This window comes from Neomonachus schauinslandi, chromosome 10, assembly GCF_002201575.2.
Source record: "Neomonachus schauinslandi chromosome 10, ASM220157v2, whole genome shotgun sequence".
Classification (NCBI taxonomy): Eukaryota; Metazoa; Chordata; class Mammalia; order Carnivora; family Phocidae; genus Neomonachus; species Neomonachus schauinslandi.
The window spans coordinates 35514385-35539989 of NC_058412.1; the positions used below are offsets into that span (position 1 = coordinate 35514385).

At 39.4% G+C, this 25605-nt stretch overlaps 1 protein-coding gene across 1 annotated transcript in view; it reads left to right on the forward strand.

The window, feature by feature from the left end:
• ACOXL (acyl-CoA oxidase like) overlaps nucleotides 1–25605 on the forward strand; it is a 315844-nt gene that overhangs the window by 154873 nt on the left and 135366 nt on the right. Inside the window, exon 13 of the mRNA XM_021697716.1 lies at nucleotides 18600–18689. Within this exon, the coding sequence (XP_021553391.1) occupies nucleotides 18600–18689 (90 nt within the window). The remainder of the gene's footprint in view (nucleotides 1–18599; nucleotides 18690–25605) is intronic.

The following is a 25605-nucleotide window of genomic DNA, read 5'->3' on the forward strand; positions in this document are numbered from 1 at the left end:
GATTGAATTTCCTACAGTTGTCTGAGAGAGGAATAGGGAAGCAGAACCCCAGATTACAGAATCCTCTTATGGGGCTGCATCATGAAAAGGGGCAGTATGAGAGGTGGGGGGAGAGCATTCATCACCAAAGGGATGAGACCTCCTGGTCAGGGCTCTGGGACCCTGGATCTTACCAGGAACCTCAATTTTCTTATCTTTTAAAGCCTAGCCATGATAGGCACTCAGTAAATACTAGAATGTCCTCTTCTTTTTTCCTGGATGTGATTACATTGAAGGATCCAACTCTCTCACCCCGACCCCCATGACCCAGTAGACTCATGTGGGAGCTCCCTGGTTAGAGCTCCTCAGGGTACAGCCTTGGAGAGTAGAAGCAAGTCACATTCTCAGCAGATCTGACTCCAAATCATCAGGATCTGCAAAAACAGGCTCGGGTCTAGACAGGCTGCATGGTTCCTGCTGATCCTGCCACTGGAGTAGAACTTAACAGGAGCCCTAGCTGTTGACCCTGTACAACCACATTCTTCACAGGGAACTGTTAGAGTATTCTTTGGCCCTTGTGCATTCCCTGTACCTGGATGCCCATGGCCAGGAGCTGTGTTCTTTATGTTGTCCCCCTTGATATCAACACTGGGAAATACCACTCCTGGGCTCACCGGGCCCTGAGGATTGGTCTCCACAGCAGGATTTTAGGATCCCCTCCATCAGGGCCCCTCTGTGAGAGCCTTCTCATCTCAGCCCATTGCAGCTCCATTCTGTTTCAAAATCCTGCATGGAAGAGCAGAACTGGCTGAAGCAGAATAGAGAAATTTCCGTACAAAATTGGAGCAAGCGAAAGTCTCAGAAGAGATCTACAACCCAGCATGATGATGAGGTTATCAGCAAACACACACTGACCATTCCTTTCATGTTAGACACAGAGCTGCTGTTTGCTGTTTGGAGATGTCATCCAGCTGGGCCATGACTGAGTCATTATATTTTAAAGATTGCATAAGAGAGCACTAAAACAATTACAAGTGTTTGTAAATTTAAAAAAAAAAAAAAGTGGTGTGTTGCGGAGCCCCTCAGTTATTTAGTAGACTTAATCCCAAAACTAACTCCTCAGGGAGATTCAACACGACCTCATTTATCTGGCATTGACCATTTCTTGGAACAGAGCCAAGGCCTGAAATAAGCAAAACAGAACTCTGGGAATCCCAAAGAGATGACGTGAGGTCCGCGTGCTGAAGCTCAAGCCCTTACTCATTCCTGAAGGAGCCTGGCCAGCTTCCTCTGGAGCCTGGTCATGCTTGTTGACTCTCACACATGGTTCCTGGTTTCCTGAGGTGCTGCTGCAGAGTAGTAAGGATAGCGGAACTCCGCATGCAAGCAGCTAAGAGTGCTGGTGACCAAAGGAGAGGCAGAAGAACTAGAAAAACCAGACTGAAAAATCCAAGAGTACAGTGGGCCCCGCTTCAGGCCCAAGGAAGAATCAAAACTCTGGTGGAACATGAAGTCCTCTCAGAAAAATGGGCTCTGTGCAGCAGGCAGGCTGGTGCAAGGAGGATAGTCATTTGAGGGTCACCCCTCTGTCCTGGATGCTGCAGATTTACTATTCCCTGGAATAAGATAGATAGTATTTCTTTAACTGCCCAGTTTTTCATAGCTCCCCTGGATGTATATCTCTCAAAATAGATAAGTAGGTCAGCCTGACTTGGATCTAATATGGCAGAGACCATTTTATTCCCCATTCAATTTCTTAAGAAGAGACAGAGCCAAGAAAAATCCTGGCTGGTGCCTGGGTTATGTGGAGCTAGTGATTCTGGTGGAGGATTCTAGGTATGGAGGTCATGGATCCAGCTGGCTAGTGTTGCACGTGTGGGCAGGGTAGGGGTGAGTTGGGCTTCACCCTAATGCCAAGTAACTGGGTAACATTACTGGGTAATGCCAAGTACCTGGAAGAGGTTCAGGTATGGCCCATACTCAGAAGAGGCCCCAGGATCTGACAGACCTCCTAGGAGGGGACTGGCTGGGATCCAAGTGCTACTGACCCCAGTAGAAGGAACCTCTCTGTGGCTGCTATGATACTTTCTTCAGCCAGACTCTTTGCTCAGCCCTGACCTGATTTTTCTAGAACATCAGTGGGTCTCTGATCAACTTCATTGATCAGAGGACCCTTTCTCTGGACAGAGTTAGGGCCTACAAGAAGAATCTCAACATTTTGGGACTCTGGATTAAACCCTAGGTTTCTCCTCATTTCTGCTGTCACTTTCTGGTCATTATGCAGACAACAACCAGTTTGATTGTAGGGATTTAGAAAAACAGCATAGTAAAAATACTTTATGATGATAAATTACTTCTCAACTTTGAAAGAACCTTGCTCAAGATTAGAGGAATCAGCTCTCTTTTCAAAACAGGTTTCTGTTTTTGACTCCCTGACATTCTGAGTCCCTGCTAGGTAGAGTGCCAGGGCCTATATAGGTGTTAACACCTGTAATCCTCCAACAGTCCTATAAGCAAGAATTATTATCCTTATGGTTTTCCCATGGATTGAAGATCTAAGGCCAGAGATGAGATGCTATTTCTCCAGAGCTAGTAGAAGGTGGAGGCAGGTTCTGATTCAAGTCTCCCAAATCCAAGGCTCCTGTCCCTAATTCAGGACCTTACTTTTCTAGGGGTGGGAGATGACAACTTTGTTTCTGGCCCCTGGGTTCCATGTTAATCAATGTTCTATGCTTACCCCCTTCATTTAACATAATCCGTGATTTTAAAACAAACCTCTGTGTTTTGCTGTCAACCTGTGGTCACTGGAAAAAATAATCTCCCCGTGAGAAAATCCACATGTCATATTTGAGTGTCTTATGTTAGTAGGTCTTATCTTGTCAGGTAAATTAGAGTGGGAGAGTAGCAGGCAGTAAAACTGACCCTCATCACTGATAAAGAAAAGAGAGATTACTAAAATGACCCAAGGACAATCCATTTTATTGGCAACATTCCTTTGAAGATCTCAGCCCAAATTTCTTAAGGTCATAAAGAAGGTGATTATAAATTTTATATGAAATGGATAACATTCAGACATATGAGAGGATAATGGATAAAGCTGGCATTGATCCTAGGTCAATGTGCCAATTTTTTAATCTACTGTATTCTTACTTTATCCTCCCTTGAGATGGTTCAGAACACTCCAGAAGGATATTCACCCATCACATCAAGAAAATAAGGAGGGGGGAAAATGAAGCTTCACTGTTGACTTTCTGATGTTGTGATCATTTTAATTAAAATCCTTTTGGATTCCAGTTAGAGAGACTCATTTCAGAGTTGCTCAATCAAGAAAGGAGAATACAGACTTAGAGAAAGAGAGAGAGAGCTGAGAGATGAGATGTGTTCTGGAATCTGAGGACCAGGAACTGGGAAGGGATCTGGAGTGGGGGCAGGAACTTCTCTTGGGTCCCATAGTCTCAGCCTTTGCTGAGTGTCTGCTCATTCTCCTTGTTCCTCTGCACTTGTAGCTGCCCTTTGGCTATCAAGTTCATAGCATCTCCATTCTAGCTCTACTCTGAGATGGTATCTCATAAATCTAGCGCTAAATCCCTGGCTCAGTCTGAGTTGTAGTACTTCCCAACTCAGTCATTTTTGGTTCAGGAATGGTGTTGCATATCATGAACATGCCTCCTGATGCTTCACTAGTATGGGTGGTGAGACAGACATGGAGCAGATATCTATTATAGTATATATGATAGCTTTTAAAATATTTTCTAACTAATCCTTTCAGGCTGGTGCATAGATATGGAACTCAACTTTTTATGTCGATCTTATATCCAGCAACCTTGTTGAACTGCCATAATAATTCTAATAATCTGTTTGTAGTTTTTTTGCATTTTCAGTGTAGACAGTCATATCACTGGTGACAAGTGATGGCTTGTTTCTTCTTTTACGATTATTTATATTTATTTCATTGTCATATTATTGAAGTAGCAAGGACCTCCAGTGCTGTGGTTGAAAGAAGTGATTGATAACAAGCACCTAAATTTTATTCTTGACTTTAAAGGGCATGTGCTTACTGTTTCACCATTAAGGATGTTATTTGGTATGGGTATGTTGCAGATATTCTTTTTTCCCCAGTTTTATTGAGGAATAATTGACATACATCACTGTATACATTTAAGGCATATAGCCTGATGGTTTGATTTACATATATTGTGAAATGAGTACCACAATAGGTTCAGCTAATGTCCATCTTCTCATGTAGATGCAATAAAAAGAAAAGAAAGAAGAAAATAGTAAAGGAAATAATTTCTCCTTGTAATGAGAATTCTTAGGATTTTATACTCTTAACTTCTTTCCTGTATATCATATAACAGTGTTACCTGTAGTTGTCATGTTTTATATCACATCCCCAGTACTAATTTATTTTATAACTGGAAGTTTGTACCTTTTGACAACTTTCCTCCAACTCTCCCTCCCTCCCTGCCTCTGCTAAGGCCAAGTCTCACCTCTTTTTCTGTGAGTTTTTTTTTTTTTTTTTAAGATTCCACGTATAATTGAGATCATACAGTATTTGTCTTTCTCTGTCTGACTTATTTCACTTAGCATAATGCCTTCAAGGTCCATTCATGTTGCTGCAAATGGTAGAACTTCCTTGTTTTTTATGGCTGAATAATATTCCTCTGTGTATGTGTATGTGTGTGCATGTGTGTATACAACTTCTTTACCCATTCATCCATTCATTGACTGTTTTCATAGCTTGGCTATTGTAAATAATGCTGCTATTAACATGGGGGTGCAAATATCTTTTCAAGTTAATGTTATCATTACCTTTGGATATATTCCCAGAGGTGGAACTGCTGGATCATGTGGTGGTTTTATTTTTAAATTTTTGAGGCTCCTCCATACTGTTTTCCATAGTGGCAGTACCAGTTTATAATCCCACCAAGAGTGCACAGCTCTTTTCTCTCCATCCACACTGGCATTTGTTATCTCTTGTCTTTTTGGTGATGGCCATTCTAACTGGCATGAGGTGATGATATCTCATTGTGATTTTAACTCACATCTCTCTAATGACTAGTGATGTTGAGCACTTTTCATTTACTTGTTGGTCTTTTGTATATCTTCTTTGGTGAAATACCTATTCAAGTCTTCTGCCCATTTTTAATTGGGTTATTCGTTGTTTGTTTTTTGTTTGTTTGTTTGCTGTTGAGTTATATAAGTTCTTTATCTTTTATATGTCAAATATTAGCCCCTTATCAGATATATAGTTTGCAAATATTCTTTTCCCATTCCATAACTTGTCTTTTCATTTTGTTGATGGTTTCTTTTATGGCACAGAATCTTTTTAGTTTGATGTAGTCTCCCTTTATTTTTTATTTTGTTGCTTTGGTGTCATATCCAAAAAATCTTTACCAAGACCCATGTCATGGAGCTTTGTTCTGTGTTTTCTTCTAGAAGTATCATGGTCTGTGGTCTTACATTTAAGTCTTTAATCCACTTTGAGTGAATCTTTGTGAGTGGTGTAAGAGTGGTAGGTCCAGTTTCATTCTTTACATGTGAATATCCAATTATCCCAGTACCATTTATGGAAAAGACTATGTTTTCTCCATTGAGTATTCTTTGCTCCCTTGTCAGTTATTAGTTGACTGTATCTATTTGAGTTTATGTCTGTTCTATTGGTCTATTTATGTTTTTATACCAGTACCATACTGTTTTGATGACTATAGCTTTATAGTACAGCTTGAAATCAGGAAGTGTGATACCTCTTGCTTTGTTCTTCTTTCTCATGGTTTCTTTGGTTATTTGGGGTCTTTTCTTGTTCTATATAAAAGGAGTTCTTTTCCTACTTTTGTAAAAAATACCATTGGAAGCTTGGTAGAGATTGCATTGAATCTATAGATGGATTTTGGTAGTATTGACATTTTTAACAATATTAATTCTTCCAATCCATGAACATGGGATACCATTTTATTTATTTGTGTTTTCTTTTTTTTTTTAACTTGAATTATAGACTTTTATTAAAAATCAGAGGTCCACCAATAAGGAAGTTAGTGGTTCAAACATATTTGAAATTAACTACCAGTTAACTTTTCAGGTTTCAGGGCAGAATAAGACTATTTCCACAGAACCCAAGTCATGACTCAGAGAGTTCAAGAAAGGCTTATTTTTTACTCCTATTTGTGTCTTCTTTGATTTCTTTCATCAGTATCTTACAGTTTCGGTATGGAGAACTTTTACTCCCTTAGTTAAATTTATTCCTAAGTATTATATTATTTTTGGTGCTGCTGTAAATGTGATTGATTTTTTAAATTTATTTTTATTTAAATTCAATTAGCCAACATATAGTACATCATTAGTTTTTGATGTAGTATTCAATGATTCATTAGTTGCATATAACACCCAGTGCTTATCACATCACATACCCTCCTTAATGCCCATCACCCAGTTACCCCATCCCCCCACCCTCCTCCCTTTCCAAAACCCTCAGTTTGTTTCCCAGAGTCAAGAGTCTCTCATGGTGAGACTATGGACTCTGAGAAACAAACTGAGGGTTCTAGAGGGGAGGAGGTGGGGGGATAGGTTAGCCTGGTGATGGGTATTAAAGAGGGCACATATTGAATGGAGCACTGGGTGTTATAAGCAAACAATGAACCATAGAACACTACATGAAAAACTAATGATGTAATGTATGATGATTAACATAACATAATAAAATAAAATAAAATAAAATAAAATAAAAGTCTCTCATGGTTTGTCTCCCTCTCTGATTTCTTCCCATTCAGTTTCCCCTCCCTTCCCCTATGATCCTCTGCACTATTTCTTATGTTCCACAAATGAGTGAAACCATATGATAATTATCTTTCTCTGATTGACTTATTTCATTTAGCATAATACCCTCCAGTTCCATCCATGTCAATGTGAGTGGTAGGTATTCATCCTTTCTGATGGCTGAGTAATATTCCATTGTATATATGAACCACATCTTCTTTTGTTTTTTTTTTTTGACAGAGAGAGAGACAGCAAGAGAGGGAACACAAGCAGGGGGAGTGGGAGAGGGAGAAGCAGGCCTCCTGCCGAGCAGGGAGCCCGATGCGGGGCTGGATCCCAGGACCCTGGGATCATGACCTGAGCTGAAGGCAGACGCTTAATGACTGAGCCACCCAGGCACCCCTGAACCACATCTTCTTTATCCATTCATCTATTGAAGGACATCTTGGCTCCTGCCACAGTTTGGCTATTATGGACACTGCTGCTATGAACATTGGGGTGCAGCTGCCCCTTCTTTTCACTACATTTGTATCTTTAGGGTAAATACCCAGTAGTGCAATTGCTGGGTCTTATTTTATTTCTTTTTTTAGAAATTTGGTTGTTGGTATATAGAAACATTACTGATTTTTGTATGTTAATTTTGTATCCTACAACTTTACTGAATTCATTGATTAGATCTAACAGGTTTTTTTTTGGTTGAATATTTAGGATTTTTTTTTTTTTAAGATTTTATTTATTTATTTGACAGAGAGAGACATAGCGAGAGAGGGAACACAAGCAGGGGGAGTGGGAGAGGGAGAAGCAGGCTTCCAGCTGAGCAGGGAGCCCGATGTGGGGCTCGATCCCAGAACCCTGGGATCATGACCTGAGCTGAAGGCAGACGCTTAACGACTGAGCCACCCAGGCGCCCCTAGGATTTTCTATATATAAAATCCTGTTGTCTGCAAATAGAGATAATTTTACTTCTTCCTTTCCAATTCTGATACTTTTTATTTCTTTTTCTTGCCTGATTGCTCTATCTAGGTCTTCTAGTACTATGTTGAATAGGAGTGATGAGGGTGGGCACACTGTCTTGTTCCTGGTCTTAGAGAAAAAGCTTCATCCTTTTATCATACACTGAGTATGATGTTAGTTATGGGCTTGTCATATATGGCCTTTATTATGTTAAGATATGTTCCTTTTATGGTTAATTTGTTGAGTTTTATCATGAATGAATGTTGAATTTTGTCAAATGATTTTTCTGCATCTATTGAAGTGATCATGATTCTTTTCTTTTATTCTATTAATGTGATATATTATACTGATTGATTTGCATATGTTGAACCATCCTTGCATCCCAGGAATAAATCCCACTTGATCATGGTAAATGATCCTTTTAATGTGCTGCTGAATTCAATTTGCTAGTATTTTATTGAGAATTTTTGGATTCATATTCATCAGGATATTGGCCCGCAGTTTTCTTTTCTAGTAATGTCCTTTTTCTGGTTTTGGTATCAATAATACTAGCTTCATAAAATGAGTTTAGGAGTGTTCCCTTCTCTTTGTATGTTTGGAAGAATTTAAGAAGCGTTGTTGTTAATTCTTCTCCAAATGTTTGGTAAAATTCACCAGTGAAACCATCTGTTCCTGGGTTTTTTTTCATTGGGAGATTTTTGATTACTGACTCAATCTCCTTACTAGTAATTGATCTAGTCAGATTTTCTATCTTAGTAACTTGTATGTTTCTAAGAATTTTTCCATTTCTTTTCTATGTCCAGTTTGTTGGCATAGAGTTGTTTATAGTTGTAGATGTTCTTTGTCATGTCAAAGAAGGTTTCTTTTACTCTTAGTTCCTGAAGAGACTTTTGTGTGTGTATGTTTATTTTTTTATTGGTTTTAACATTATGAATAGATTTGACTTTTAGGGAATTATGTGTATTTATTTTATTGAAATAATTGTACCCTTTCCTCTTTTTAAACCTGTTAATATAGTGGATTTACATTAATAGATTTTCTAATGTTTAATAAATCTTGAGTTTGGGGATATAAACTTAGTCATGGTGTGTGTGCGTGTGTGTGTGTGAGTGTGTGTGTGTGTTTAATACACTGTTGGTTCTGTCTGCTGAGATTCATTTAGGACTTTTCCATCTATAGTAACAAGTGAGGTTGGCCTGTATTTTTCCTTTCTAGCACTGCCCCTGTCCAATTTGGATATCAAAGTTATACTAGTTTCATTAAATGGCTTTGGGAGGGGGTGCTCCATATTTTCTATTTTCTCAAAGAGTTTGTGTAAAATTGAATTATGTGTTCCTTGAATATTTGGTACAAATACCTGTAAAGCTGTATAGGGTCCATGGTTTATTTCTGGGAACATTTTAAATGATTGATTCTCTTTCTTTAGTGGTTACAGCTACTTGGGTTTTCTTTTCCTCTTGAGTCTGTTTTCATCATTTATATTTTTCCAGCAATTTTTCCATTTATTCTTAGTTTTAAAATTTATTGGCATAAGTTCATAATATCCTTTTATCTTTTCAATCCCTGCTATGTCTATAGTTATGCTCCCTTTGCCATTCTTAATATTCTTTCTTTTTTCCATCTCCTTAACTTGTGCTCTATTTTTGTATTTTTTTTCAAATAATAAATTTTGGTTCTGTTGATCCTGTCCAGATTGTATCTGGATTTTCTATTTAATTGATTTTTATCTTTATTATTCATTTTATTCTACTTTTCTTGGGTTTATTTTCCTGCTGTTCTTCTAATATCTTAGCTTGGATATTATCTCATTAATTTTTACAGTTTCTCCTTTTCTATTATAAACATTTAAAGTTGTAACATTTCTTTTTAAATACTGCTTTAGGGGTGTCTGGGTGGCTCAGTCATTAAGCATCTGCCTTCAGCTCAGGTCATAATCCCAGGGACCTGGGATCGAGCCCAGTGTCATTGGGCTCCCTGCTCAGCAGGGAGCCTGCTTCTCCCTCTCCTACTCCCCCTACTTGTATTCCCTCTCTTGCTGTGTCTCTGTCAAATAAATAAATAAAAATCTTTTAAAAAAAAAAGTAAATGTTAAAAAAATAAAATAAATACTGTTTTGGCTGTATCAACCATAATTTGATAAATAAGATTTTCTGTTTATCAATTCTAAGTATATTTTAATTTCCATCATGAATCATTTGACCCAGGAATTGAATTATGTTTTTAGATTTCCTAATGTCGAGTGTTTAAAACAACAACAACAACAATCTAACCTTTGATGAATTCTCTCTATGTGTCAAGCCTGAGTCTCCACATTTAAATTGATTAACTTATATAATCCTCACAACAACCCCACAAGGTAGGACTATTATAACCTCAATATTATGTATGTGAAGAATGAGGGACTAAGAATTTAAGCAATTTGCCCCAAATTACACAGCTCCTGAATTGGCAGAGCCAAGATTTAAACCCAGCTGGTTTGGCTACAGGGTATAACCACTGTGCAATAATACTGCCTTCTTTTTAGTAACTGTTCTCATTGTTTTGTTGTTATAATAATAATTATTATTATATTGATTTTTCCACTTAATTCCATTGTAGTCAGAGAAAATGGCCAATGGGATACAGATTCTTTGAAATTGGTTATGGCCTACTTCCCTTGAAGCACACACGGAAACTGTCTTGTGTTTCCATGTGTGCTTCAAGGGAATGTGCGTTCAGTAACTCAGGGTTTTAAATGTAACCAATAGAGCAAGCTTATTCCCTCTTCTTACTGAGGCTTTGGTGTGTCTGATCTCTCAACTATTGAGTGGGCTAAAATAGCCCTTTGTTGATGGTAGGTTCAATCCCACGACCCTGAGATCATGACCTGAGCTGAAATCAAGAGTTGGATGCTTGACCGACTGAGCCACCCAGGTGTCCCCACTCTAGCAGTTTTAATATGCACATTTAACATACGAAGTCTAAAGTTAATTATCATCTTTCCTTTCTTCAAACAACACAGGGCTTAGATTGCTTTCCCTAACCACCAGCTCCCACCCTCTGGGCTATCGTGTCCATTACTTTAGTACTGTCTTTTTTAATTCCACCAATTAGCCATTGTATTTATTATTATATGGAACCAGGGTTTCTTTAGAACTACTTCTAAACTTTCTTTAGAAAGTTCTAAAGTTCTACTTCTACTCTTTCTTTAGAGCTCCTTCTACCAGTGTCTTTGCTTACAATTCCTTCAGGCATCTCTTTAGCCGTTGTTTATTCCTGGAGTATTTGTCAGAATGCCACTTAGTGTGGGTCTGTGGTGGTAAACCTAGGTTTTATTTGTCTGAATATGTCTTTATTTTATGCCCAGTCTTAAAAGATGAAGTACCGTTAAGTATAGAATTCATGATTGACAGCTATTTTTCTCAGTACTTTGAAGTTTTTATTATTATTCTGGATTCCGTTGTTGCTGAGGAATCAACTATCTGTCTAAGTGTAATTCTTCATGGTAATCTATTGGAGGGGGAGTCTCTGCTTCTTTTAAGATATTTTATTTTTTGGTGATCTATGGTTTTACTATAATGTGCCTAAGTATTAATTTGTTTTTATGTTTTTCCTATTTGGGGTTATTTGAGTTTGCCCGATATGTGGGTTTGTGTCACTTGATCATTTTGGAAAATTTTAGGCCATTGTTATTTTGTATACTGTTTCTCCATGTTCTTGATTTTATCTACTTGTAGGTATTTTAGGGTAATATGAGTATGTGCTACCTTTGCAGGTCTGGTGCTGTTGTCTATCTCTTCTGATTGCTCTTTATTTTTCCTTGTGATTTGTGATTTTTTTTAAATTGAGCCCATGATATTTGGAACTTTATCTTGGTAGTTCTTCCATGCCAACAAGGATCTGCATTTACCTCTGCCAGCTGCCTGAAGATCCCAGCTTTAAACAACCCACTTTATATTGGCTTCTCTGTTTGGGGCTCTGAGAGCCTCATAGGAAGTATGGATTCTGGCCTCAGAGCCACCTAAATACAGGCATAGTTGAAAACTCTAAGGAAAGGTGTTTCCCCCCTCCACCCACAGCCAGAGCTGAGACTAGCCAACTTCCTCATTATGTTCTTGGGTGAGGGGTGGTGTTTTCTTACTTGACCCCTGGTAGGCGTTGTTTTCTAGGATACCATGTTTGTTAGGCGTCTTTATATAACCTCTTATCTGGCTTCAACACCTGCTACCCTTTTGGAGTCCGTGCTCTCTCATTGTGTTCAGCCTGTGGGTATTTCTCTTTATTAGCTTAACTATGTATTCAAAATGATTAAAAAAATATTTTATGAACATATTTTTTTGATTTCTACTGGAGAGGTTTTTTTTAGATTTTATTTATTTATTTATTTATTTATTTATTTTTTTAAGATTTGATTTATTTATTTGAGAGAGAGAGAATGAGATACAGAGAGCATGAGAGGGAGGAGGGTCAGAGGGAGAAGCAGACTCCCCGCCGAGCAGGGAGCCCGATGTGGGACTCGATCCCAGGACTCCAGGATCATGACCTGAGCCGAAGGCAGTCGCTTAACCAACTGAGCCACCCAGGCGCCCAATTTTATTTATTTATTTATTTATTTATTTATTTATTTATTTATTTATTTATGAGAAAGAGAGAGAGAGAGAGAACAGGGGGAGGGGCAGAGGGAGAGGGACAAGCAGACTCTGTGCTAAGCACAGAGCCCCACATGGGGCTCAATCTCAAGACCCTGAGATCATGACCTGAGCCAAAACTAAGAGTCAGACTTTTAACTGATTTAGCCACCCAGGTGCCCCTCTACTGGAGAGTTTTTAAAAAGAATCTCTAGTCTGCCATATTGCCAGAGACAAATCTGGCTTCCCCCCCGCTCCGTGCTACCTAAACAGTTTTAGTCCAGTTGCTGTTGATTCCCTGTGGCTCGTCCAAAGGACTCCTCATTCCTCACCTGCCTGAGCACTCAGCAGCATTTTTCACAGCAGATCTCTCCCTCCTAGACACACTCTCTCTCAGCTTTCAGGACACCATGCTCTCCTGCTTTCTTCCTGCTTCTTTGTCTTCTTAGTCTCCTCTGCCCATATGCCTCTATGTGCCTCTGAATGTTGGCATTTTCCAGAATGTGAGCCTTAGTCCTCTCTTCTCTGTGTATTCACCTCTTGATGATTCTGTCTTTTCCTGAGGTTTTAAATACTACCTGTATGGTGAGGGCTTTCTAATTTACATGTTCATCCCAGACATCTTTTCACATGCCCAGAGTCTCATATCTAACTTTCATTTTGACCAGTCTTCTTGGATAGCTCACGGACTCTCTCACACCTGACATTGACAGATATGAATGTTTGATCTTTCCCTCAAACATCCTCCTGCTCCAGGATTCTCCAACTCAGTAGACACCACACCACACACATAACATTCATGTGGCCCAGGCTTCTTCCTTCTCATGCACATACTCAACCCTCTGAGCCCTTCTCCCTCCACCTCCATGCTGCCATGCCTCCGCCACCAACTTGTCCAACTTCTCTCTCGCCTGCTCCGGGCTGTGCTCACACAACACTGTAGTCATCTTTTAAAATCACATCTTACTCCAAAGCTCAAAATTATTTTATGAGTTTGTACCTAAACTAACCTAAAATGAATCCCCAAATGGCTCCTGAGTCACTGGAACCCTGTCTACCTCTTCCATCTTATTTTTGGGCCACTCTCCCCCGACTTACCACTTCCATCCAGCTCAGCCTTCTTCCCACTCCCCGAACATTCTGTGCTCCTTCATGGCCTCAGGGTGTTTGCACATGCTATTCTCTCACCGGGAGCAAGCTTTCTCCCATTGCTGGCTTGGCTGACTTCTCTTCTTTAAGGTTCCAAGTTAAACAAGCCCTCTGAAAACATTCTTTGGCATCTAGGTTAGAAGAGGCCTTTCTTTTATTTTTTTCCCATGGAACCCAGATCTTCTCCTTTCTGGCACTTACCACAGATTTTTTAATCACCTATTTTATTTGTTTACCTGACCAACACCTATCTCTCTCCTGAGGACAGGACTGTGTCTGTGGTTGCTGTGCATAGTATAGCGCCTATGGCATGAGATTCTCAGTATACATTTGGTGACAGGACCCACGAATGAATTTCCTCCCACCCACTCTCCCCAGTTCATAAGCCCTGACAATGCAGGGTCACCTCACAACAAACAGGGCAGGGCAGGACAACTTGTCATCACTTCCATAGGAACATCCATCATCTGCTGGGCCTTGAACTCTGGCTGTCAGAAGACTCCACTCAGACCATGGCTGTCTCAGGAAAGGGTGCAGTGAATCTCACACACGTCAGGCTCTGCCCCATTTGGGGTGGTAGAGATACATAGGTATAAATTAACACGATTCTAAGACACAGTCCCTCCTGTTTGGTGGGTCAGTGTCTGTATTTCCGATTGACCCTCCCCTGACAAATTTAAGATAAGATTGATTTTGTCTGTTTCTTCTTCTTCAAATTAACAAAATTTACCCTCAATTTGCTTAAAAGGAGGGAAGAAAGCCTGTTTCTAATTTGTTCTGATCCATTTATTAAATGTAATCATACAGTAAAAAAAAACTCAGAGATGTTAAAAACAGCAGGAAAATATTAAACTTTCAGTATACAGAGCTTGAATCATAAAATATGTTTCATGGGGCTCTTACTGAAATGGGACACAACCTTAATGACATTCACAATTACTTGCTAAGAGACTCGATGTAACCCAGAAGGCAGAGATAGAGTAACACATCTACCCAGTGTGCTCTTTCTTCATGGAGACCTGACTCTGGGCTGCATCACCCCCTGAGGATTCTGTTGGCTTTGGGAGCGTGGAGTTTAGAGTTCCCTCTGTCTATTCTATGTTTCTTTTTTTAATTAAGAGTGAAATAAGCTAATGGAAAATATTATTCACTTTCGGGGGGATGAAACCTGCTTCTTCCCTCACATCCCTCTTTTTTCTCATCTGCTCCCCTACCCCAACGAAAAATGTATAAGCAAATGTCCATCCTTAGGAGTCCAATGTGGAAAAAAGAAAACGGGACTACCATTTCATTTCCCAAGGTGCTGTTGAGCGCTTTGTAATAATGGCTTAGAGAAGGATTTCCCTAGACCCCAGAGGATTTACTCATGTTAGAGAAGCAGTTCGCATTGATTTATCTCCGTGTATGTGTGAGCGCGCGCACCCGCGCCCTGTATTAGTCCGCGCAGACTGCCATAACAAAGTACCTCCGACTGAGTGCCTTAAAAACCAGAAATTTATTTTCTCACAGTTCTGGAGGCCAAAAGTCCAACATCAGGTGTTGGCAGGGTCGGTTTCTTCTGAGGCTTCTCTGGTTTGTAGATGATCGTCTTCTCCTCCCTGTGTCTTTACGTGGTCTTCCTTCTTTGTGTGTCTGCGCACCAGTGTCCTCTGCTTAGAAAGACACCTGGAAATGCTATAAAAAAAATAAACTGAGGTAAAGAGATGGGGAGATAGGGTGGCGGGTGGGGCAGCTATTTTAGACATAAGGACCAGGGATGGCCTCCCCGCAGTGGGAACTTTGGACCAGAGACAGAAATGAGAGGGGGCATTGCTCCAGACAGGGGGAAGAGCATTGCAAAACCCCAGGCGAGTGGGCAAGGAGCAGAGAAAACCTCAGTGACCCTCAACTTTCTCATCCCCAAACAGGGGTGCTGAGATGTTGTTGTGAAGGGTGGAAATGAAATATCGGATGTACACATAACATAGAATTGGTCCTCAGTAATGACCATGACTGTCTCTTTTCTCGGCACATCCTGTAGTGCTGGTTTATAAAGCCTTGGGAAGGTAACAAGTGCTGGGTTGTGACCTGATGTGGAAAGTGTCTCAGGCTGCAGAGCTCAGGACTGCCCCTCAGCTTGCCACCCATGGGTGCTGTGGGTGCCTATGAAGTTAACATATTTCCTCTTTCCCCAAATCCAGCACTCTTACTTTCCTGTCTTGCTCACCTGGTTCTGGCTTTCCTCACACCCGACTCACTCCTCAGTCTTCTCTAACTGCAACATGTTCAGTCATGTTCCTCCTCCCTCCGGAACACTCCATGGCTCCCTTTCCCCAGATCTGCCCTTCTGGTTTCTCAGTCCCTCCCCACTTTCCTCCTCCCAACACTTACCTCTGTCCTCCCAATCTCAGCTCCTATTCCAAGCCTTTTTCTTGGCGTCTCTCTTTCCCAGGCACCCATTTATCTCCCACATCATGAGATTACAGATGACTTTATTTTTTTTTTCTGTTGGTTTTTCTCAGTGTTCTCATTTTTAAAAATAATGCTTTGCTTATGTATTGCTTTTAGTAATTAATTAAAAAATCCAAGTTCAATTTTAATTAGAAAATCTCTCTCTCTCTCTCTCTCGCTCTCTCTCTCTCTCTCTCTCTCTCACACACACACACACACACACACACACACACAGTGTTTATAATCATTTGTCCACCAAAGAATTCAGGGATCTGAATCTAGAATTTAAGTCCCTCAAGAAGATGGCTGCAGGTTTGCATTCAGTAACTCTCTATGTTGTGTCTTTCTCTAAACTTGTGCGCACATTCACACACAACACAGATACCTAGGACTTGTTGAACCTTGTTAGTTTCTCAACGGGTCACCCCAGATATTTCAAAGATTTAGATTTTTATGAGGATGGGCCTCTCTGGCCTATTTTAAGGAAATTAGATCGTAACTATGCCCTTGGTAGTTTCAGGAGATTGGAAGCAACGGGCTGGCCACAGCCGTGTCTTGCACGTGGTTGGCTTTGGGTTTTCTCTTGGCTGTTTCGTTTTCAGCTGTCTGCAAGCTCTGCAAGGGCTGTGAGCCTTGTACATCAGCTGGGTCTGGGCCCTGGAGAGTCTGGAATCATCGGGAAAGCAATTATGTGGTTTTACTCGATTTTCAAACATGAAGAAGGGTTCAAAGTTGAGTTTTGCCATCTAGAAGAGAAATAAATTACATTGCATTGGAAGAGCTAACATATGATAGAGCATCTGTATGTTCACAGAACTTTCTTGCCCATTTTTTGAGAGACTGTTGTTATTCATTTGCTGATTTTGCTGTGTTTTGAGTAGATTATCTCTCAGGTCATTTTAAAGCCCTGGCGGCCTGGTTTCCCCCCGGGGCAGAGTGTGAACAAATTCAGAAGCCTCAGAGAACAACAAAGAACACACAGCAAAACGTTGAGAACAACAAAGAACCACAGCAAAACGTTGAAAGAAAAAGTATTTTGTTTCTTCAAAATCCTTATTTTGAGCACTTAGCAGCTATGCCCCTTGAGTATGAATGCTTCTTCCCAACACCGAGGTGGTGTCTGGAGTGTTAATCTTTTTCACACCAGAACTTGATGATTCAAGAACATTCCAACATAGCTCTCAAGCCTCCCTTTCCTCATCTGTAAGATGGGGTGATGCGTACCTCATATGGCAGTTGTAAGAATGAAGAGGATTACGTGGATTAACAAGTGAGGTTTGGGTAAAGCACCCAGTCCAGAATCTGGCTTGTGGTAGGTACTCGATCAATGGTAGCACAACGATGATGAAAATGAGTCAGCTATGGCCTTGCGGTGGGGAAACGCTCTAGGGCCTGGTCACATTCAGTCAGAACCTAATTTCATGTGGTCTGCCTGTGGGGCGGGTTTAACCCTGTGGTTATGGGGCAGGGTTGGAGGAGGTTGGAAATGTTACTGATTTATTTTTCCATACATACAGCCTGTTTACATTTACGAAAGTAATTAAGCATTCCTGAAGATAAGAACACTGCGCAGTTTGGCTGCCCAGACTGCCGCCATGCTGATCTGGGTAGTGGGGAGAGAAGGTAGGGGCATCAGAGGAAGGCTCTTGGGCCAGGAAGCACTGATGCTCAGGTCCCCGGAAGTGCTGGCTTCTCTGACTCAAGTGGCCATTTTCAGAAATAAAGGCAGTCCCCTAAGGCATTAAGGTACCTTGAAATTGCAGTGCCTGGCTGCACATGGGAGCACCCTTCTGTGAGGCTCCGTGTGGCTTGAAAATTTGAGTGGGGGGGGTGCTAAATCTTGTCATTCCCTCTTCAGAGCTGCAGTGCTAACTGCAAATACTCCTGGGAGAAGTAGCATGACAGTCACCTCTCATATAACTTACTTAGGCAGGATTGATTTGTGGAAGCAGATTTGGAGAGTGGGAAAGATTCTGGGGATTTAATGGGGAGAGCAACGAACTGGAAGAAATACAGCGCTGGGGCCTTCAGAAGGGGAAGGGCCCGAGGCCAAACAAAGGCAAACTTTGCTGCTCCGCATTTTGCCTGGGGCTGATCGACTTTCTCTTGAGCAGCTGCTTCTCCCAGTTTGTGTGCGGAAATACTGTCAACACTTTGAAAATGAGCAGCAGGCTACTGCCATTTAAATAAGGATTTCAGGAAGTAAAAAAAAAAGAAAAAGAAAAAAACTAGCTGGAAACTGGAGTGTGGATTTATGATGCAAAGTATATAATGATATTAACATGCAGAGTGGCAATTTAGGATTTTATGTTGTGTCCCAAGAACCAAGTATATTTGCTAATTTTGAAAGGGCAGGGGTGGGGGAGGCATCATTCTCCTGCATATTTTAGGGCGTAATCACTAATTTCTTGACATTTATTAGAATTCATAAGATTTGGAAGAGAGAAAAAAAATCAGCACAATTTGTTAAATATTTTGGAAAAACGTGACATGACTGTTTTCAAATGTTTTTACTAATAATGAAGGCAAATCCACAATAATATTTATGGATCAAAAGCAAGTGTGATGGTTCAAAATTCTTAGAATGGTTATTTGGGCAGGAAAACTATAGTTATTTTATTCTTTTCCATTTTCTGTATTTTTGTTTAATTTCAAAGAAAATGTTAGTCCTTTATAATGGTAGAATTGCAAATTTGAAATATGTTTCTTTTCTTTTTTCTGCAATAGGGTTACATGATGGAAAACCGAATCTCAGGCCTAAAATGCGACACAGATGTGTTTGTGACTTTTGAAGGTGACAATGTTGTTATGCTGCAGGTAAAATTCAGGAAATGTTTATTCTTCTTAAATGGCATACTTTTCAAGATCAAGAGTTATCCAGAAATCTGAAGTGTTTCATATGTTTTATCTTCATCTGATGTCTTCATTTAATTGGCAGGTGTTTTCCTGTTAAGCACTTGATTTTTGCAGTAGTGGAACAGGAGATTAAATTCTTTCTCTCCTAGCTGATCTTTGACATTGACCCATATCTTCTTTGGTTGAAGAAAACTTCTTCTTGTACCTATTTAGTCAGATTCTTCTACTGGCTATTCCAAAAGAATACTTGAGGACCCAGAAGATGAACAGGCAAAAGACATGAAAAGGCAGGTTATAAAAGAAGGGCAGTTGATCAACCTCCCTGGTGATCAGAGACATGCACATGAGGGCATACTACACTACTGTTTTCTCCATCAAATTGGCTCATGTTTAAGAGCATATTGAAGTCCCAGTGTTGGTGAGAACAAAAGAGGCACTCTTCCATGTTGCTCTTAGGCTGTGTGTGATTCCACTTCTGGGACTATCTAAGGTAATAATCCTAAATATGGAAAAACTTTAGGGCACAAACGTTTTCATTAGTACATTATTTATTATAGCAATAATGTTGGAATCTAAATTTTCAACAATAGGAAAATGATTATGTAAATCATGTTCTGGCCACTCAGTGGGGAATTATATAGCTTTTTAAATTGTACTTACAAAGAGTTTATTACAGAAATTAAAAACTTATGGTAAGTAAAAATGATATAAAATTATATATACAATGGGGTCACAATTTGGTGTTCTTATAAAAGAAAAACAGGGACTTGTGGTTCTGCTAAGATGGAATGACCCTATTCCTCCCAGGTCCTCCCTCTTAATAACTGAACACTCTGGACGTAACACAACAAACGAGCATAGGAAGACTCTGAAAGGGAGAAAGAAGAAGGCAGGCTGCCTAGGGACCTTGGAACTGGAGGAAGGGAAAGGCAGTAAGTTGTCTGGGTTTCCTTATTGCCCTCTATAAACCCTGGATAAGGGCATATATGTATGCCCTGAATCTCTAATAGGTACAGACAAACTCCAAGAAAAGCCTGTTCTCCCTAGCCAAAACACAGGGAAAATGGTGGCCTAATAACAAAAAAACTTTTCTAGCAATACTCTCTCTCTCTACATCAGTCAAACAAAATGGAAAAACTGAACACACACACACACGCACACACACACACACATACCAGTTTCAGCAGGACCTGGCAGGAACTGATCTTTCACCTGACTTCTGATCCATGGAAGTAGTCAGAAGCAGGTAGCAGGTGGTAACATTCCCATTACTCAACCTGGTGCTATTGGTGGGGCCAAGCAGGGAACTAATCTTCTATCCCCTGCCTAGTGGCAGCAAGTGGAGCTTAGATTTTTACATCAGGGTAATGTCAGCAGGGCCCATTGGTAAGCTAAGTCTACACCTGTCCTCAGCAGCAACAAGACCCTTTGAAGTGATATAAGGTGCAACAAATCACCAGTTTGCTTAAATCCTTTCACCCCAGTGTCAGCAGGATCCAGTGGAGAGTTGAGCGCCTACCTCCACAACTGGAATGGGGGTCATCAACTAGACTAATCCAGGAGGTATGATAAAAAAACCAAGAAGACTCAAATAACCAATATTAGGAATGAAAATGGGTATATCACTAGTTATCTTGTAGGAACAATGAAGGAACACTAGAAAATAACTTTACATTAATAAATTTGATGACTTAGTCAAATTGACCAATTCCTCAAAACCACAAACACTCAAATCTAACCAACTTGAATAGTCAACCTGAATAGTCCTATCATCTCAGAGAAATTGAATTTTTAATAATAATAAAATGCTTCCCCCAAAGAAATCTCCAGGCCAAGGTTTCATTGGAGAATTCTATCAGACACTTAAGGAAGAACTTTATGTAATCTCTTCCACAAAATAGGAGAGTAGGGAACACTTCCCAACTCATTTTTTTATTTTAATTTTAATTTTTTTTTAGAGAGAGAGAGAGAGTGCATGAGTGGGTGGAGGGACAGAGGGAGAGAGAGAATCTTAAGCAGGCCCCATGCCCAGCATGGAGCCTGATGTGGGACTCGATCTCATGACTCTGAGATCATGACTTGAGCTGAAATCAAGAGTTGAATGTTTAACCAGCTGAGCCACCCAGATGACCCTAATTCATTTTATATAGTTTGTATTACTCTGATACCAAAAGTAGACACTACAAAAAAGGGAAAACTACATACCAATAACTCTTGTAAATTTAGACATAAGAATCTTCAACAACATACTAACAAATTGAATCTGACAGTGTATAAAATGAATTATACACCATAGCCAAATGGTATTTATTTCTGATATGCAAGACTGCTTCAGCATTCAAAAATCAGTTGATATAGTCCATCATATCATCAGACTACAGGAGAAAAAAATCATATGATCATATTGGTTTACGCAATTAAAGCTTTTGACAAAATGTTGATGTAAAATCTTCAACTTGGTAAAAAGTACCTACAAAAAATATAACTAACATCATGCTTACTAATAAAATGTGGAATGCTTTCCTCCTAGAAACAGGATCAAGTCAAGGATGTCCACTGGCACTACTGTTATTCAACATAGAGCTGGAAGTTATATCAGTGCAATAAGGCAAGAAAAAGAAATAAAAGACATGGATATTATAAGGGAAGAAATAAAAACTTTCCTTGTTTGCACATTATGTGATTATCTACATAGAAAAATCCATGGGGTCTACCCAAAGCTCCTAGAACTGAGCTCAGTAAGACAGCAGGATATAAGATCAATACACAAAAATTGATCTTATTTCTGTATACTAATAACAAATGTGAAAACTGAAATTAAATACACAATATCATTTACAATTGTTCCAAAGAAAATGACATACTTAGGTGTAAATCCAATAGACATGCATAGGATCTATATGCTGAAAATTACAAAATGCTTGAAAGAAATCAAAAAAATCCTAGATAAATGGAGAGACATACTATATTCATCAGTTGGATGACTCTGTAGGAAAATGTCAATTCTGCCCAAACTGTTCTATAGATTTAATAAAATTTCCATCAAAATCACAACAAAGTTTTCTGTAGACACCCACAAGCTTCTTCTAAGACATCATCAAAATGGTGAAATAGGAGTTTTCTGCCATCTTATGCCCAAAGAACTCCAATTCTGATAATCACCCGAGGATGACAGTGCCTTTGTGTAGGTCCAGGAGTCCCGTGAAGTTCCAGCACACTGTTGGAGCAAAAAATAATGAGATTGGATGCATTGAAGAGGGTAAAAGGAACAGTTTCACTTTACATAGTTTTCACTTTACATGTCAGCCCTCCCTCAAGACAGCACAGCTCAGTGACAAGAGAGATCTTTTGGCATGTGATTTCTCCCACAGGGGAAAGTGAGAGCATGTGAGTGAGCACCCAGCTTCCCCAGCTGTGTGGGACACTGCCCAAGAGGCCCATTTCTTTCTCCTCTCACTCAGATTTCTGAGGTGTGTTGCATGACGCGAAGTGTAAGGAGCAGCTGGGAGAATAGCAGCCAGGGCTCTCAGAAGACAGTGACTGGACATGGATCCTTCTAACTGCTTTGCAGACTCCTCAGGAAACCCACTTACGAGCCCCTGGGGACACCTCACCTACAGATCCTCCATGTTGGTCCACAGGCACCCACAATACTCTACATGCCTCAGTCACACACGTCACTACTCCACAACCAATTATCAGTGTACACTCCCAGCAAGAGCTAGCCTTTGTAGATAGCTAGTGAGCACATAAAGAAAGCCAAGCCTCTGTGGGATTGGAGGAAAGCATACAAACTTGAGCATTCAGTACCACCCTAGGGGAAGTAAACAAGAAGCTGCAAGCACTAATCCTGGTTTTGCAGGATCAAAAGAAGTTATACAATCTTAAGAACTATTCCCTAAGAGGGAATAAGAATTGTGGAACATGTGTATCCACTGAAGGTCTGAGAAAGCCTCAGAATTCATACAGGGCTGATGGAAGGTATTTCTCTCCTAAAGCCAGTCAGTAAAGACTAGAGGAGGTGACTGCTTCTTCAAATGTGAAGATAGCAATGCAAGACTTCAAGGAACATGAGAAATGAAGGAAACATGACACCACCAAAGGGAAACAATGATTTTCTAGTAACTGACCCCAAAGAAATGGAGATCTGCAATTTTCCCAATAAACAATTCAAAATAGTTGTTTTAAGGAAGCTCAGTGAGCTACAAGAAAACACAGAAAGATAATTCAATAAAAGTAGGAAAGCAATACATGAAAAAAATGAGAATTTTCACAAAGAAATAGAAATCATTAAAAAGAATCAAATAAGGGTGCCTGGGTGACTCAGTCAGTTGGGCGTTTGCCTTCGGCTAAGGTCATGATCCCAGGGTCCTGGGATCGAGCCCCACATTGGGCTCCCTGCTCAGTGGGGAGCCTGCTTCTCCCTCTCCCCCCTGTTCGTGCTCTCTCTCTTGCTATTACTCTCTCTCTCAAATAAATAAATAAAATCTTAAAAAAAGAATCAAATAGGAATTATGAAGTTGAGGAGTACAATGAGTGAAATGAACGACACAATAGAGAACATCAATAACAGACCTGATCGAGCAGAAAATGAATTTGTGAAGGAGAATAGAGGTCATTTGGTATTATCCAGTCAGAGGACAACAAAGAAAAACAGAAGGAAAAAGAGTGAAGAAAGCCTTCATGAACTATGGAATACCATTAAGAAAAGCAATCTATGCATATGGAATCTCAGAAGGAGAAGAGAGGGAGAAAGGGTTAGAAAGTTTTTATTAAAGAAATAATGGTTGAGAATGTCCTGGCTCTGGGGAGAGATTTGGATATCCAAATTCATGAAGCTCATAAGTCCTCCAAGGCTTTCTTTTCAACTCAAAAAGATCTTCTTCAATGTATATTATAACAAAACAGTCTAAAATAAAAGACAAAGAACTTTAAAAACAGCAAGAGAAAAAAATTCCTCAAATACAAGAGAACCTCCATGAGGCTATCAGTGGATTTCTCAGCAGAAACTTTACAGGCCAGGAGAGAATGAGATGATACATTCAAATGCTGAAAGAATTTCTAAAAAACTGCTAAACAAAAATATTTAACCTGGAAAAGTTGTTCTCCAAAAATGGAGAGTTATAATCTTTCTCAAGCAACAAAAGCTGAGGGAGTTCATCACCACTAGACCTGCTTTGCAAGAAGTGATGAAAGGAGTTCTTCAAGCTGAAATGAAAGGACACTAATTAGTAACATGAAAACATAAAGCACAATAGTAAAAGTAAGCATATAGCCAGATTCAGAATATTCTAATACTGGAATATGGTGATATGTTTAACATTCAACCCTAGTATAAAGGTTAAAGGACAAATTATTAAAAATTACTATAACTATAATAATTTGTTAAGGGATATACAATATAAAAAGGTGTAAATTATGACATCAAAAACAAAATAGGGAGGAGTAAAAAGGTAAGATTTTTCTATGTGATGGAAGTTGTTATAAGCTCAAAATAGACTTATATCTATACAATATTCTATGTAAGCCTCATGATAATTACAAAACAAAAAATGATAGTAGACACAAAAGGTAAGGAGAAGACAATCAAAGTGTATCTCTATGGAAAATCATCAAATCACAAAGGAAGATGGTGAGAGAAAAAAAGGAACAAGGGAACCACAAAACAGCCAGAAAACAGTACAATGGTGTGAATAAGTCCTTACATGTAAATAATTATTTAAATGTAAATGGATTAAATTCTCCAGTCAAAAGGTAAAAAGTGGCTGAATGAAATAAATAAAAAACAATACCCAACTATATGCTGTATGTAAGAGACTGACTTCAACTTTAAGGACACATACAGGCTCACAGTGAAGGGATGGAAAAGATACTCCATGCAAATGGAAACCAAAAGGGAGCAGGGATAGCTACACTTCCATCAGACAAAATAGAATTTAAGTCAGAAAATCTAACAAGAGACAAAGAAGGTCATTATATAATGATAAATGGGTCAATTCATTGAAAGGTTATAACAATTGTAAATATAATGCACCCGACATTGGAGTACCTAAGTATATTAAGCAAATACTAATAGATCTGAAGGGAGAAATAGTGCAATAACTGTAGGCGACTTTAATATCTCACTTTCAATAATGGATAGATCATCCAGACAGAAAAGCAATAGGGAAACTTTAGACTTGACCTATACTTTGGACCAAATGGACGTAACAAACATATACAGAATGTTCCATCCAATAATAGCAGAATGCACATTCTTTTCATATGCACATGGAACATTCTCCAGGATAGATTGTGTCAGGTCACAAAAAAAAATCTGCACATTTCAGAAGATCGAAATCCTACCATTTATCTTTTCCAACCACAATTGTATGAGACTAGAAACCAGTAACATACCCAATAGTGAAAGGTTGAAAGCTTTTCCTCTAAGATCAGGAACAAGACAGGGTGCCCACTGTCACTACTCTTACTCTACATAGTGCTAGAAGTCCTTGCCAGAGAAATTTGGCATCTAAATTGGATAGGAAGAAATAACATTGTTTCTGTTTGCAGATGATGTGATCTTGTATATAGAAATTCTAAAGAATCCCCCAAAAGTTGCTAGAACCAATAAATAAACTTAGTAAAGTTACAAGATACAAAGTCAACATACAAAATCCAGTTGCATTTCTGTATACTAACAACAAAATATCTGAAAAGGAAATAAAGAAAGCAATCCCATTTATAACAGCACCAGAGACAATAAAATACCTAGAAATAAATATAACCAAGGAGGTGAAAGATCTGAACACTGATAACTGTATGATTTTGTTGAAAGAAATTGAAGAAGGCACAACAAATAAAAAAAAAAAATCCATGTTCATAGATTGGAAGAATT